Source organism: Primulina huaijiensis, chromosome 5 (genome assembly GCF_012295235.1).
Source record: "Primulina huaijiensis isolate GDHJ02 chromosome 5, ASM1229523v2, whole genome shotgun sequence".
Lineage (NCBI taxonomy): Eukaryota > Viridiplantae > Streptophyta > Magnoliopsida > Lamiales > Gesneriaceae > Primulina > Primulina huaijiensis.
This window is the reverse complement of record NC_133310.1, coordinates 49,943-64,312: the sequence shown is the minus strand read 5'-3', so window position 1 is coordinate 64,312 and position 14,370 is coordinate 49,943. Positions and strand designations below refer to the sequence as shown.

At 35.5% G+C, this 14,370-nt stretch overlaps 1 protein-coding gene across 8 annotated transcripts in view; it reads right to left on the bottom strand.

The window, feature by feature from the left end:
* The window catches only part of LOC140976048 (transportin MOS14), a 39,650-nt gene extending 25,772 nt beyond the window's left edge, over positions 1-13,878 (bottom strand). For 3 of the 8 annotated variants that reach the window (XR_012175153.1, XR_012175155.1, XR_012175154.1), the window contains exons 1-6: positions 13,514-13,878; positions 13,012-13,110; positions 12,701-12,925; positions 12,480-12,599; positions 11,998-12,081; positions 11,864-11,923 (exon numbers count right to left, since the gene is read on the bottom strand). Coding sequence is in view for 5 of the 8 variants with exons in the window: in XM_073439899.1 (XP_073296000.1) it covers positions 11,864-11,923; positions 11,998-12,081; positions 12,480-12,599; positions 12,701-12,925; positions 13,012-13,110; positions 13,514-13,732 (807 nt within the window). In the remaining 3 variants the exon portion in view is untranslated. Of the gene's footprint in view, positions 1-11,863; positions 11,924-11,997; positions 12,082-12,479; positions 12,600-12,700; positions 12,926-13,011; positions 13,111-13,513 lie in introns of those variants that run through there. The other 5 variants (XM_073439899.1, XM_073439897.1, XM_073439898.1 and 2 more) reach the window with 5 other exon arrangements.
* Between the last annotated feature and the right edge of the window lie 492 nt (positions 13,879-14,370).

The following is a 14,370-nucleotide window of genomic DNA, read 5'->3' as shown; positions in this document are numbered from 1 at the left end:
AGAAGCAAGAAGCAAAATGTCATGGCTCCGAGTAGTGCTGGAGTAGAACTAAGAGTTATGGCAAATGGAGTGTGTGACTTACAATGACCGAAGTTGGTTCTAAAAGAACTCATGCAGAGGTTCCAATAAGATTGTTTTGTGACAACAAATCTGCAATTAGCATTGTAAACAATCCAGTTCAAGATGATCGCGCTAAGCATATCGAAGTTGACATACGTTTTATCAAAGAAAAACTGCATAATGGAATCATTTGTATGCCGTTCATCACACCAGAATGGCAAGTTGCCGATGCGTTGCAAAAAAGACATTTCAGACCAAAATTTTAGGACTTCACTAGCAAGTGGAGCATGAGTGATGGCTCCAACTTGAGGAGTGTGGAGAAAATAGAAGGAAATATTGTGGTTGTGTAGAGATATTTTGTAATATTGATTCTTAAGTACATAGGCTAATTAAGGATAATTATTGTCTAGTAACTAAACTTAAAGGATTGTGCCTAGATTTAAGTTTGATTATTCTGTATAAATTATTAGACCTAGAGCTATGTAAAATAAGAAAAAAAACTTATCATAATTTCGGAAATATACTTCTAGTTTCTATGTGAAGGATTTGATTCTTGATTCTTTGTCTCCTTCTATGCCTTTCACACACATGATCGCTTCTCCTGAATTATATCATCTACATAAATCATTAGGATAATCATCTTACCTTCACTAGCGTGCTTAACATACATCGTGTGATCTAATTACCCTAGAATATAACCTTGTTTATTCACTTGTTTCGAAAATTTCTCAAACCAGGCTTGTGGGGATTGCTATAATCTTTTTTTTATAATAATATTAATAATAAGTAATTGTTTCCATTACATGTAGTGGACTAGTCGTCCACTACCAAGAAATATAAAACATTCAATTAACAATACACATAAGTCCAATCTCGTAGAAGATCTATTATCGATAATCCTTGAAATTCTTTATCACATCCAATCCAATTTGCTATCTTAATTTTGATTTTTTCCCAACATTCTTCTGTGCTGTCTTCCATTTCTTCAAAAATTCTTCTATTTCTCTCTAACCAGATTGCCCAACAAATTCCATGGATCACCACTCTCCAAAAAATTTTCCCTCTTTTGCCAAGCATTTGTCCAAGATCCGTATTAAACAAATCTGGTGTTGTTCTCGCTATGACCCAAACTAATCTCATTTCTTCCAAAGCCCTGGCCCACAATTCATTAGAGAACTTACAATGAATTAGCATATGATCTAGTGTCTCCAACTCGTTGCGGCACAACACACACCAATTGGGGCAAAGAGCACATTTAGGCCATCTCTTTTGCATCATCTCGGATGTCGGTAATTTTCGTAGGATTGCCGTCCATGAGAATATTTGGATCTTTGATGGAATAGGAGTTTGCTATAATCAATAGAAGGATTTGTAACTTTGCATATTTTTCCTCCACATTTTAAGCAAGCGAAGCATTCATAATCATCTCTTCCTCCAATCAACCATTGAGAAATGCGTATTTAGCATCCAACTGATATAAGTGTTGATCTAGATTTGTAAACAAGGTATCATTATCCGGACTGTATTCAACTTTGCAATATGTGCAAAGGTTTCCTTATAGTCAATCATAAGTTCGCGCAAAGTCCTTGGCAACAGGTCTCGCTTTAGAGTGTTCCAATCACCCATCTGAATTTACACAAAAAACACCCATTTTCCCTTCAAGAAGATACATAGTTTCCCATGCCCCATTTTTGTGTGAATCATTCACCTACTCAAGGACAACATTATTTCATTCTAAAACATTTAGAGCTTCTTAAGTAGTCTTATGAACATCCACAATTCGTAATTAAGAGATAAAGCTTGAATAAGATTCAAATATGTTTTTGTAAGAGGCATGATTTAAAATGGCACTCATTATGACTTTAAGAACGTGTCGATCTCATATATATTGAGAGACTGGGCTTATGTGTATCATTGATATAAAATTGATATTATGTAGCTTCTGTTGAAAGTGGACCAGTAGTCCACTGATTGCAAGTAACTCTTATTGTATTATTAATAAAATATTGTTTCTTATAAAAAAAATAGGAAGTACCGGTGTAGGACATAAGTTCTAACACCTTTTCCAAGGGGTATAGGAAGATTTAGTAGCATTGAAGATTTTGGCTCATCAAAGGTAGAATCGGACACATTACTTGAGTTCAAATGGGCTGTGACTTCAGGATCCATCCTTGCTTCGAACATTTAGCATTGTGGAGTTGTGGTATCTTACTTACTTTGAGGTAGTTTTGTTCTTTTGTAGATTCCAAATAGTCTCTCGTTACTAACTTAAGTTCTAGCATCATACTCTAAATTGGCAATAAATTGGGTGTATTTATACCCACATTAATGATAAAGTCAAACTTCAAACTCTTTCTCAATTATATGTTGAATTAGATTCTAGATCAAATATCGAGTCTTCCAACTTATCCTCCTCAAGAGAAGTGCAAAAGAACACTTAGATTCAAAGAAAGTGACATCCATAGATAAAAAAAATTATTTGGGGATTAATGCATTTACACCTGTTTTGCTTAGAGGAACAACCTAGAAACATGCATTTCAAGGCATGATGGTCTAATTTATCACGATTATACAAGCAAGATATGATTTTTTTTATGTTCATAATGGTGATTCAAAATTCAAAAACACTAGACAGCATTCTATTATTAGATATGTAGAACTGAGAATATCACCCTTTATAAGTATTTAGACACTCTAATGGGGAACATCAGTGACCTAGCTATTTTAGGAGATCTATTTTTCCTTTCTAATACCCCAATCTCTTGAGGTGTTTGAATTCAATAAATGTCATGGATTATGTCTTTTGTTGAGAAATTAAAGAAAAAATTTATTTAAGTGTTCTTTCCTATTATTGCTTCAAAACACTTTAAGTTTTTCTAGAATTATGTTTCAACCACGGTATCGAAATTTTTAAAAATGTGTAAAGCTTTAAACTTATCACCAAGGAGGTAGACCCAACTTAAACGTGAGCGATCAATAATAAAGGTGATGAACCACCTTTTTCCACCCATACATCACTGTGAATAAATGAAAAAGGTCTTGACGTTTGATATGGTTGTACATGAAAGAAGCACAGTGATGTTTGGAAAATCGAAAAATATCACACTGGGAGTCAGAAGGATTCCAATTTTGAATAATGTTGAAAACAAATACTTTAAGGTACTGCTTAATTTTAAGCGATGGGGTAATTAAAGGATAAGTAATACGAATTATAAGAAATTGAAAGATAAGGATAAATGATATAGCATGATCAGATATATGTTGTTTGGTATGGTTATAATATTAAGGATTAATTTTGTGTTTTCTTGTACTGACAAAAATACCCTTATTGTGGTAATTGATTAATTAGTGTAAATAATTAAATGTGATTCTATATTGTCATGGAATTAGCATAATTACTATTTTCTTTCTTCATTCATCCTTTCATTTTCTTCTTCCCAATATTTCGTTTTTCCTTAATTTCGTTTCTTCAAATTTTGTTTTTTTACCTTTCTTTCTCTCTTCCAATTTTATCGCCCTACCTATCTCTACCGCAACTATGCCACCCAACCCACCATAATATCTTAAATGCTCAGTTTTTAGGGAAAAAAGATCAGTGACTGAAACTTAAATGAGATTATGAATTGAATATTCGATATATGGACACAACTTTGAAAAGGTAATTGTTTTCTACATTGGTCCGTGGTACAAAAGAGATTAAAAAATTCTAGATCTCGTTGTGAATTTCTATAAAATAAAATATATTAGTGTGAATTTGGGTAAATTATGTTAGATGTTTCGTACTAGGTGTTGCAATTTTTTACAGCAAGTTTTTTCTTTACTATTTTGGCGAGGGGGGGCATCACAACTTGGGTCCAGAACTCTACACATATAATCCCTTTATTGGGACACTGGTGCCAATGGGACAATTAGACTAGATGGAGTTTACAATCTTGTTGAAACCATGGGCATTATCCCACCTCCAACTTGGGTTTAATTACCACCCCAAAAATTGCCACAATGATGGGCTCATGAATATCATGTGGGCTGCCAAAAAACCAACAGAACCCTTGATAAGCCATGATTACTAGAGAATCCAACAGCAATATTTAATATTTGAATTTCATGTCGTATCATAATCATTGCTACTAGAACTAGAGTTTTATTACACTTGATTGTTGTGCTTGTTAATGCATGTTACTCTTTTCGTCAAAATAATAAAGACTTCCACTCTCCCTAGTATTAGGAAGAAGAGAAAACTTTATTCAGTTTATTTCTGCATATACAAGGCTAGAAACGAAATTTTATTATAATAGGAAAACAAAGTACCAGTAGGCGGATGAGAAATCCGCAAAAGCCACAAAAAAAGAAAACTACTACACTTTCGAAAATAACATAGAAATTTTCAATCCATTAGTACGTCAGAGATAAGTAAATTTCCTAATTGATTCTATAAAATCACCCAATATTATCCTAATTTATTCTATCAAATCAACGCTCCCACCTCAAGTTGGTGCAAAGATATCCATCATGCCCAACTTGCTCACTTGCTCTTCAAAGAGTTGTCTTGATAGGCCCTTAGGTAGGATGTCTACAAGTTGTAGTTTGCTTGGAACGAATCGCGTGCAAATAAGTCCTTCACATTTTTCTTTTATAAAGTTTTTGTCGATTTCAATGTGTTTGGTCATTTCATGAAGAATAAAATTTTGAACAATGTTGATCGCTCCTTTATTGTCACAAAACAGCTTCAGTGGAAAATTCACTGCCCCTTTTAACTCATCCATCAACCTTTTTAACCATAAAACTTCACTCTCCTGGAGCCATGGATCTAAATTTGGCTTCCGCACTACTTGCAGTGACATTTTGCTTTTTACTTCTCCAGGTTACCAATTTACCTTGCCATAACCTAAAGTTGATCTAAGGTTGATCCAGCCCAATAGCATCAGTGTACATTTCAATTTCTCTTTCCTCACATTTTTCAAAGAAAAGTACTTTTCTTGGTGTCCTTTTTAGATACCACAGAATCAGATATATAGCGTCAAGATGTTCTTCATACGGTGAGTGCATAAATTGACTTACCATACTTACAAAGAATGTAATGTCTGGTCGTACGCGAGAGATAAATCAGTTATCCAACCAATCATTGATATCTCCCTTTATCAACCGGAACTCCATTCTTGATATCACCTAGCTTTGCGTTCATCTCAGCAAGAATGTCAGAAGGTTTGCATCCAATCATCTCAAATTTCTTTCAAGAGGTCCATAATGTATTTTCTTTTTTCTTTGGGATACTAAAACCTTTTCTTCCAGCTTCCCCAAATCTTTAATCTCAATCTCCTTTGCTAACTTTGCTTTCGATCTATTCACCTCTTCTATGTCATCTCACGTTAAAGTTATGTCATCAACAAAAACAATCAGCATAGAGATTTTGTTTGTATCATACCTCTTTGTGGAGCGTATGGTTAGATTGTCCTTTGACAAATTTTTGAACCTTTCAAACCACGTCCTAGAAAATTGCTTTAGTCCGTATAAGGATTTCGCATACTTTCGATCCAAAATGATCAGTAAATCTACGTGGAGGATCCATTTAGACTTCCTCTAAATCACCATTTGGAAATGCTTATGATTGTCATTCAAAAAAAAAGTAACATCCATTGAGACAAACAATTTTATGGAGATACAATCAAAACATCTATACCCACGTTGGTTCGCAGGGTAACCAACAAAGATGCACTTGTGAGCTTTGGGATCGAGTTTCGAGATGCTAGAATTCTGGTTATGGACAAAGGAAACACTTCCAAACACTTTAAGGGGAATATCAAGAAGTCAACGAATCTCGGGAACATATTTCTGGAAAATGCTTATTGGAGATTTAAAATTCAGAGTTCTTGTAGCAAGCGATTTATCAAAAAAGTAGCAGTCAAAATTGCCTCTCCCCAAAGATACTTTGAAATTTAGTTCGAAAACTAATAACTCTAAGAACTTCAAAGAGATGTTTATTTTTCCTCTCAGCGACTCTATTCTGTTGAGTATTTGGACAAGAACTTTGACGTACAATTCCCTATTCCACAAAAAAAAATCCCCCAGTAAATGATTGAAGTATTCCTTTCCATTATCACCTCGAAAAAATTTTACCCTAGTATGAAATTTAGTGTGAATCGTGGTTTAAATTTTTTTGAAAACATGGGCAACATCAGATTTATCTTTTAAGAGAAACACCCAAGTCATTCTCGAATGATCATCAATGAATGTGATAAAGCAAAGTTTGCTAGTGTTTTAATTTTGCATGGCCCCCAAACATCACTATGAATCATGGCAAAGGTGCTGATTTTTTGTATGATTGAGGTGGAAATATAGCGCGATGATGCTTTTATTCATAAACTACTTTTGCAAATACGTAAAATCAAGATGGCTTAACCGACTATGACATAACATGATCTCACTGACACTAGAGGTAGAAATAGAATTGAAACAAGCCTTTCGATAAAATTGTCCAAGGAAAAGATTGAGCATTGAAAAGATAAGAGTCCACCATCCTGCCTAGCATTGCCAATCATCTTCCCTGAGGCTAAATCCCGAAATTCACAATGAGAGGACAAGAAAATGACACGACAATTAAGATCAGTAGTTAATTTACTTACAGACAGTAAATTGTACAATAGAAAAGTAACATGAAACACATTTTTAAGTGCCAAAGAAGAAGAGACGGTAATGGTTCCTTTCTCGGCAACAGGAGAAAAAGAACGATCAGAAATTTTAACCTTTTGATTCTCCGCGCAAGGAATATTGGAGGAACAAATTGTGACGAACCCGTCATATGAACCGTAGCACCTGAATCCAGAATTCACGAGCTATTACGAATCGAAGTTACAAAATTTTCCACAGAAGAGATACATGTTTGGGCTAGTGAACATGAAAGATTGGACGGATAAGAGATTCAAGCGAGTTTGAAACAATTGGTATAGGTGGTCCAGTTGATCCTTTGTGAAAGTAAGAGGTTCTGAGGAAGATGGTTGATGTCCAGTGTCGATATTGCTTGTTTGAAAGGCGCGACTATTGTTACCATCCCTATTGTGTTGTTGCCTGACGTCTTTTTTAGATGGGTTGGTTTTCCGTGTATTTGCCAACAAGTATCGATGGTATGCCATGGTTTATTGCACTTCTCGCGAAAGGGTTTTGATTTCCCACCCTTTCGGTCCTCATAGAGGTGGTTGTTCTTGCTAACCATGGCAGAGCTTTCTGTAACTATCAACAAATCAATGGACTTCGGTAGCATCACATGGCGTCAAGCCTCTTGGCTTCGCGAATGCTCGGAAGATGGTTGCGGCCAAGTATGTGGCCGCGAACCTCGTCCAGTTCTTTATCCAGACCAGCAAGAAACACGAACACACGGCTCATTTCCTTCTTTTTTCCATATTGAGTGTCATCCTTACTACTTTCCCATTTCTCCACTTCAAAGAGATCCAACTCAAGCCTCAGAATCATCAACTCGTTGTAATATGTTGTAACATCACTAGATCCTTTGTTCTATCCTCCACATACGAGAATTAAGCTCGTATAGTTGAGAGTAATTTTCCAGATCATAATACTACTCAAATAGCCTCCCACAGTCCCCGGGTTGTCGGAAGAAACATAAACAGTTTTCCAATGGTTGGTTCCATTGAGTTGATGAACAACGTTGTGACCAAGGAATTTTCAGATCGCCATTGTTTATATTTTGCATCAGGCGAGAGTGGAAGCTTCACCACTCCGTTCAAGCAACCATGTTACAAGACGGACAGATTGTGCTCATTCAAGATAATTCTTCCATTCAATCTGTAAATCGTTATTTGAAAGGAGGTAGTATCGGAGAGGGCGATGTTTGAAGAAGGTTGAGATCCACCCTCCAATGTGTTACCACAGCTGCCTGTGGCAAAAGAAGCAAATCCGGCGCCAACCATGACTGCTTTGAAGTTCATGACGGATCCTCGGCATCTGATACCATGTAGAAATAAACGCATGACAAGAGGAATAAAAGAAAATTTTATTCATTTTATTTGTGCATATACAAGGCTAATGTAAAGTACACTTAAATGGAAAACACCACAAAATCATATCAAAATAAAATCCCAATAAATCTGGGAGAATATCTTGTCTTACTAAGCTTAATCAAATCAAATATTATCTTAATTGATTATATCAAATCAACCAACATTATCCTAATTGATTTTATCAAATCAACAAAAAAATTGCATTTCGTCTACCACGCAAACGTCTGGAAAGTACATGTCCCTAATAAGGTTCAAATTTTCTCGTGGATTGTTGCATTGGGAAAATTACCAACTTGTGATTCAGTGCAGCGAAGGTGGCCGAATTGTGTGTTGAGTCCGCATTGGTGCACGTTGTGTCGAAATGAAAAAGAAAATCAGGATCATATGTTGCTCCACTGCTCTTTTTCAAAAGGAATTTGGACAAGAATTCAGCATGAATTGGGTTTCACTTACGTCCTACCACAGAGGGCAGCATGTTCGTTTGTTATTGAGCCAGGGGGAAGTTGGAGCAAAAAAACGAAGATCTTCTGGTACTTGGTGGTCCACAATACGTTTTGGTCTATTTGGTTAGGGAGAAATAACAGAATTTTCAAAGACGAGTACGACAACGTTGACCAAGTTTGGGAGAAGATCAAGTTCATGGTGGCTACTTGGACAGCTAATGTTAAAGACTTCAATCATGTGTCTGTTTCAGATTTGGTTAGGGATTGGAAATTTGTTTTGGCGTGATATTATCACTGTAGTGTTTTCTTTTGGTTGGTAATCGATTGTGCGGATTACTCATCCGCTTATTATGCAATACAATTCCTATCAATAAAAATAGTTTCTTCTAAAAAAAAAAAAAAAATTGCATCATTAGTCAAATAGCTAATGGAAAGTAAACTTCCCAAATTAGGAACATAAAGAACATTGTAGAGTATGAAGGTTTTATAAACACCAACAGACCCTTTATCCAGCAATAGTTGATAGAAAACCATCAGCTATTCTATACTTTTGGTCTCATGCATACAACTCATAAGAACGAAAAAACCAAGAAGTTCATGTCACACGATCAGTTGCACTGAAATCATTATCTATGGATACAAGGATAAGGTGGACACACTAAGAACTATCCTTTTTTTTTTTATAGAAAACAATTTATATTAATTGATAATTTTGGGATTACAATAAGCGGATAAGAAATCCGCGCTTAAAGGAGTAAAAAAACCAAAATTACAATGTCATAATCATGTCCACGCCAATTTCCAATCCCTAACCAATTCTGAGATACTAAGATGTCTATATTCTGGCACTATCGTGGACCAACACGCAACTCTGAATTTTTTTTATCCCAAACTTCGTCGACTGACTCCGACTTCTCTTCAAAGATTCTTGTATTTCTTTCCAACCAAATGGACCAGAATGTACAATGAACAATCATATACCAGAACCTAAGGTGTTTTCTCCCTGCTTGCAAACTCGGTTCCATAATAAACAAATCTTGTGCTTTTTCCGGGAAATGCCCACTCCAACTCCGCCTCTTTTAGTGCCTTTTGCCAAGGAACAAGATGCTAGAACAAAAGTAGATTATGAAAATTATGTGGATTGGAACAAATTATACAACTGATTTAATTGTTCCTTAGAGGTTGACCTAGAGATACTTCCCAGTTGCCAAGTTCTTAAGTCCGGATTGATAATCCTTTGCACCACTATGGACTTTTTGTTTGAAGGATCTCAGTCCTATGCTCCTATTAGCTAGCTTTCCATGCAAGTCCCAACATGTTTCTTTAGTATGCATGGACTTATCACAGTGATCGCACCAAACTTCTCCCTCACCAATCAGCCGAGTCCATGCAGATTTTTAATGAACAGGTCAACCCCAAAATTTCAGGATGATGTCTTCTCATTCAACATAATTTTCCTTCGACCCTCTTTTCTCTTAACTTCAGCAGACACTGGCTCAATGATGGCAAAGGTTTTATGCCCAAAACCCTTCCCAAACTACATCCAAGTCTTTGTTAAGTCCAGCCACGAATACATATACCATGTCACTTTCCATACAATTATGATACTTTAAGTTGTCATTCTCACACTTCCGCATATCATCATAGCACAAATCCAACTCTTGCCATAATCCCTTCATTTCATTTACAATATTCAATAACATTTTTTCGCCTTGTCATAACCGCCACATATTAGTTTTCAATTCGAAGATTTGGGATGAGATTACATATTCGAATAAGTTTCACTACTAACGCCGTTTCCAGTGGACAAGAAAAATATGTCTTTCTATTTGATGGATCCATAGAATTGATAAATCATACAATTACAACAGAATTTTTGGATTTCCAACTTGAGCACTTCAGATCATCCTTTGCAAGCTCTGGCTTCTCTCTCATCAAGTAACACAAACATCCTTTGTCATTAATAACTAGTTTAATCGACTGAGCCCACTCCAAATAGTTTTTACAGTGGATGGAGGAGCTCTCGAACCTAGTAAGGCTCATAGGACACATGTTTGATGCTTTCGAACCAAAACTTTCTCTAAAACAAATCATGAGTTTGTCTTCGTACAATCGGGACATTATGCTAGACCTCAATACTATCAACTGGTTATCAAGCCTATCGCTCTTATACCATGAAGACGAAAAAACACAAAATAAAAAAAGATTTAACCTGTAAAGTTACACAATTAGGACATAATTATATTTTGAATAAGTCTCACCAAATTAATTGAAATTTAGTTACTAAAGGTGTCTCTACTTTAATAATAATAACAAATAAATACTTTAGTAATTTAAAATACTAACTACCAACGCATAAGCGTTGCATGAGAATAATTTTTATATTATAATTTTTAATTATATAGAGCTAACTTAGTTTCCATCAAAGGAATATAACATAAATATTGAAATATCTATAGTTATGATAAGTAATAAATAGTTTGTCTTGTTCGGTTACTTGCTTGTAAAATCAGAAAGAAGAAAAAAAGGGTTGACGAGAGAAAATAAGTGAAAGTGGATGACATAAGTTATAAGGGTATTAATGGAATTCTGAAAAAAGCTTCACCATCCACACAAAATATTTTCTCTAAGGCCCTTTCACTTAATAGATAGTGATAGATGTAGTGTAGATTCATGCATTAGCAATATATTTTTAATTACTATTTCTCTAAACAAATTTTAAATTAAATATAGTTGATATCCCTTAAATCCCTCTAGCTGCAGCATCACTAGATCAACCCAGAAAGTGGATGATAGAAGTTATAAGGGTATTAATGGAATTCTGAAAAAAGCTTCACCATCCACACCAAATATTTTCTCTAAGGCCCTTTCACTTAATATATAGTGATAGATGTAGTGTAGATTCAGGCATTAGTAATATATTTTTAATTACTATTTCTCTAAACAAATTAAAAATTAAATATAGTTGATATCTCTTAAATCCCTCTAGCTGCAGCATCACTAGATCAACACAGAAAGTGAGGTACTTTCAACCTTTGTTTCATATAAATTGGCGGGAAAGTTTACACATCTGAATCAACTTCAGATCCAGTCTTTATATTTAATTTGCAGCCTTCATTAGGTTACATGTAGCATTGCAGCTTTTCACCCAATTATGTTCATTAAAACTCTGAAATAACCTCCCTTTAGAGGAATACCAAGAATAAGAATTGGCTCGTGGTTTTTAAATGAGTAGTTTAGTTCTTTACAAGAATTATATATGTAAATAAGATGGACCGTACTTGGACTAAGAAATTTAACAAGTCAAAGGAATGGTTTGAAAAGGAATTTAAATTTATCCCATGGTTGTACCTCATGTCGACTCACAAGCTCAACAAGAACCTCAATAGCCAGATCAAATGAAGATGCAACCTATAAAATCAGAAAATTGAAGTCACGGAACACTTTAGAAACCATAATATCCTATTTGAAGTAGAAGACATTACCTGCAAGGAACTAAAGACAAAGTTAAAAACAGGGTGAGCAGACAATGTGCTTGGAAGAATCTCTAGAAAGCACCCAGCTCGTACCTAAGCACATGGCAGCGGAGTTGAAAAGGATAATAAAAATATCTCAGCAAGACAATATGCACAAAACAGACCACAAAACATAGCATGCTTTATGAGACTTGCATATCGAAGAACCAAGCACTAAGATCGATAATTGATCATCAATACATTTTTAAAGTTCAGCGGATAAATTATAATTTATACATATAAAATTTCTTAGAACCTACATCACTTCACAGCTGTGATCTTGGATAGACTGCAGAGAAAAATTAGCTTTGGTGAACCAATATATACTTGACAATCAATCATTCCTTCCTCTTATAGATAAAGTCTAGAAACTGGATGTTGCCAAATGCTACACGATTACCTACGTTAACAAAAATGCCTTCAAATTTTTAACCATCCTCTTACAGTCTTACCCAACTTAACAAGCAGCGCAATATCTTCCTGTTACTATCACCATTTTGAACATGGCTACCAAAGCCCTCCTCAGATTGCTGTATTAAAAACTCCAGTACCAAAGGAGTATGTGCAAGAAGCTGCACCAGCAGAAGCAAACCATATGTGAGAAGAGAACCCAACAATGAGCATAAGCCAAAATTAGTAAATATTAGAAGTCGCATTGATCAGAATGGAAAACCTCTTGCCCATACTCATATCGCTGAGCTGAAGTCATACTACTATCACTATTTTGATCCTCGATAATTTCTGGCAAGACTGTCAGAACTTCTAGAGCAGCAGGACTTCCATTATGTTGGCTCTGTAGATTCTGCAGACAGTACCAAAGATTCCCGATCGGTTTTCCCTGCTCTGCTGCATGAAGCACAAGCGTACAGAGGGCAAGACAAATTTGTGTTAAGAGCTGCTTAAAAAAAATCAGAATTTCAGCGAATACTGTAGTGCACACCAAGATTGATTGAACCATTCAATGATGCAAATCAAAAATGACACCTGAGGAGGGCCTGAACTAAATCTTTTAGCAGCTAAGAGGAGAGCATTCAGCAGAGCATTCTTTGCTCCTGACTGGAGGCTGTACCCTTCATTACGAATCTGCAAATATATTAAAAAAGGTTAGATAATAGCCCCTCGCCCCAAAACATAGCCAGAACACAGAAAGACATGACATAACGTCAAGTAGGTCAACTGGACTGATAATTGATGGTTATGATTGCATCGATTGCCTTTATGCAAGGAGACGACCTATGGCTTGAGAAGCACGATAAGTGAAGAAAGCTAATATGTCGTATTATGTGACGCTAGCGAAAAATGGCGGGTTGCTTAAATTTTATGAGCTCCTTTACTTGCTGCTAGTTTCCTATGGATAAATTACCGTTGGCAAAATGAAAACTCGTGACAAATAAAACATCGAACATTAACGTAAATTTTAGACGGTAATACAATACAACTAGGGTTTTAAGTTCAACTACTGCAACAGTAGTAAAGGTGGTAAAACCTTTCGCTTCAGAATCTGCGCGGCAAAAAACTGGACTTCGTAGTTGGAAATGAATGGATGATGAAGATCTGAGGTGAGGAAGGAGGCGGCGATCTGCCAAGCAGCTTCGGTCTGCTGGAATTGAAGGAGCCATTGATTTGCAGCAAAGCGGTTACTCGATTGGTTGTCGTGATTGAGGACGTGGATGGCCTGGGCTACCTTAACATGGAGTTGTTCCATACAACCAACAAGACTACTTCAAATGAAAAATCGACCCTCTTTGTTTCTGCTTTGGAGGAGCACCACCAATCTCCGTTGATAATTGTATCTGATGGTTATCACACTCCCAGGTGTTGACATCCTATCCTGTTGCGGATAATTCCAAAGGATCCCTCACTTTTTAACGTGACTTCAGTTTCATCCCTAAATTTTCAGATTGCCCATATAAAAAGCATTTCTCAATGTTATATTTGGCAGACTGAAAATTTATTGACAAAAATTCTAAAAAATTAAAATAGCAACAAATAGAGCAATAATTGAATAATGATGTGATTTAACAACTTTAAAATTCAAACTTCTATATGAACAAATACTCTAAAAAAATTTGTTTGACGTGTTAAAGATTTGTATGAACGCGATAAGAAAGATAAATAATATATGAAATCTATATAGCGTTTATTCTTGAGTTATGAGTTAAATATAAACTCCCAACTAATGACTCAAGCCCTTTCTTATTGGATAGAACTTGTGGTTTATTTATGAAGCAACATATATATAGAGTGTTTCACATTTGTGTTCAATTGTTATTTCTGTAGCAGCCTACGGTCTAAAGTTAAAGCATGATTTCGCATGCCATTTACTATGACAACCATTCCAAG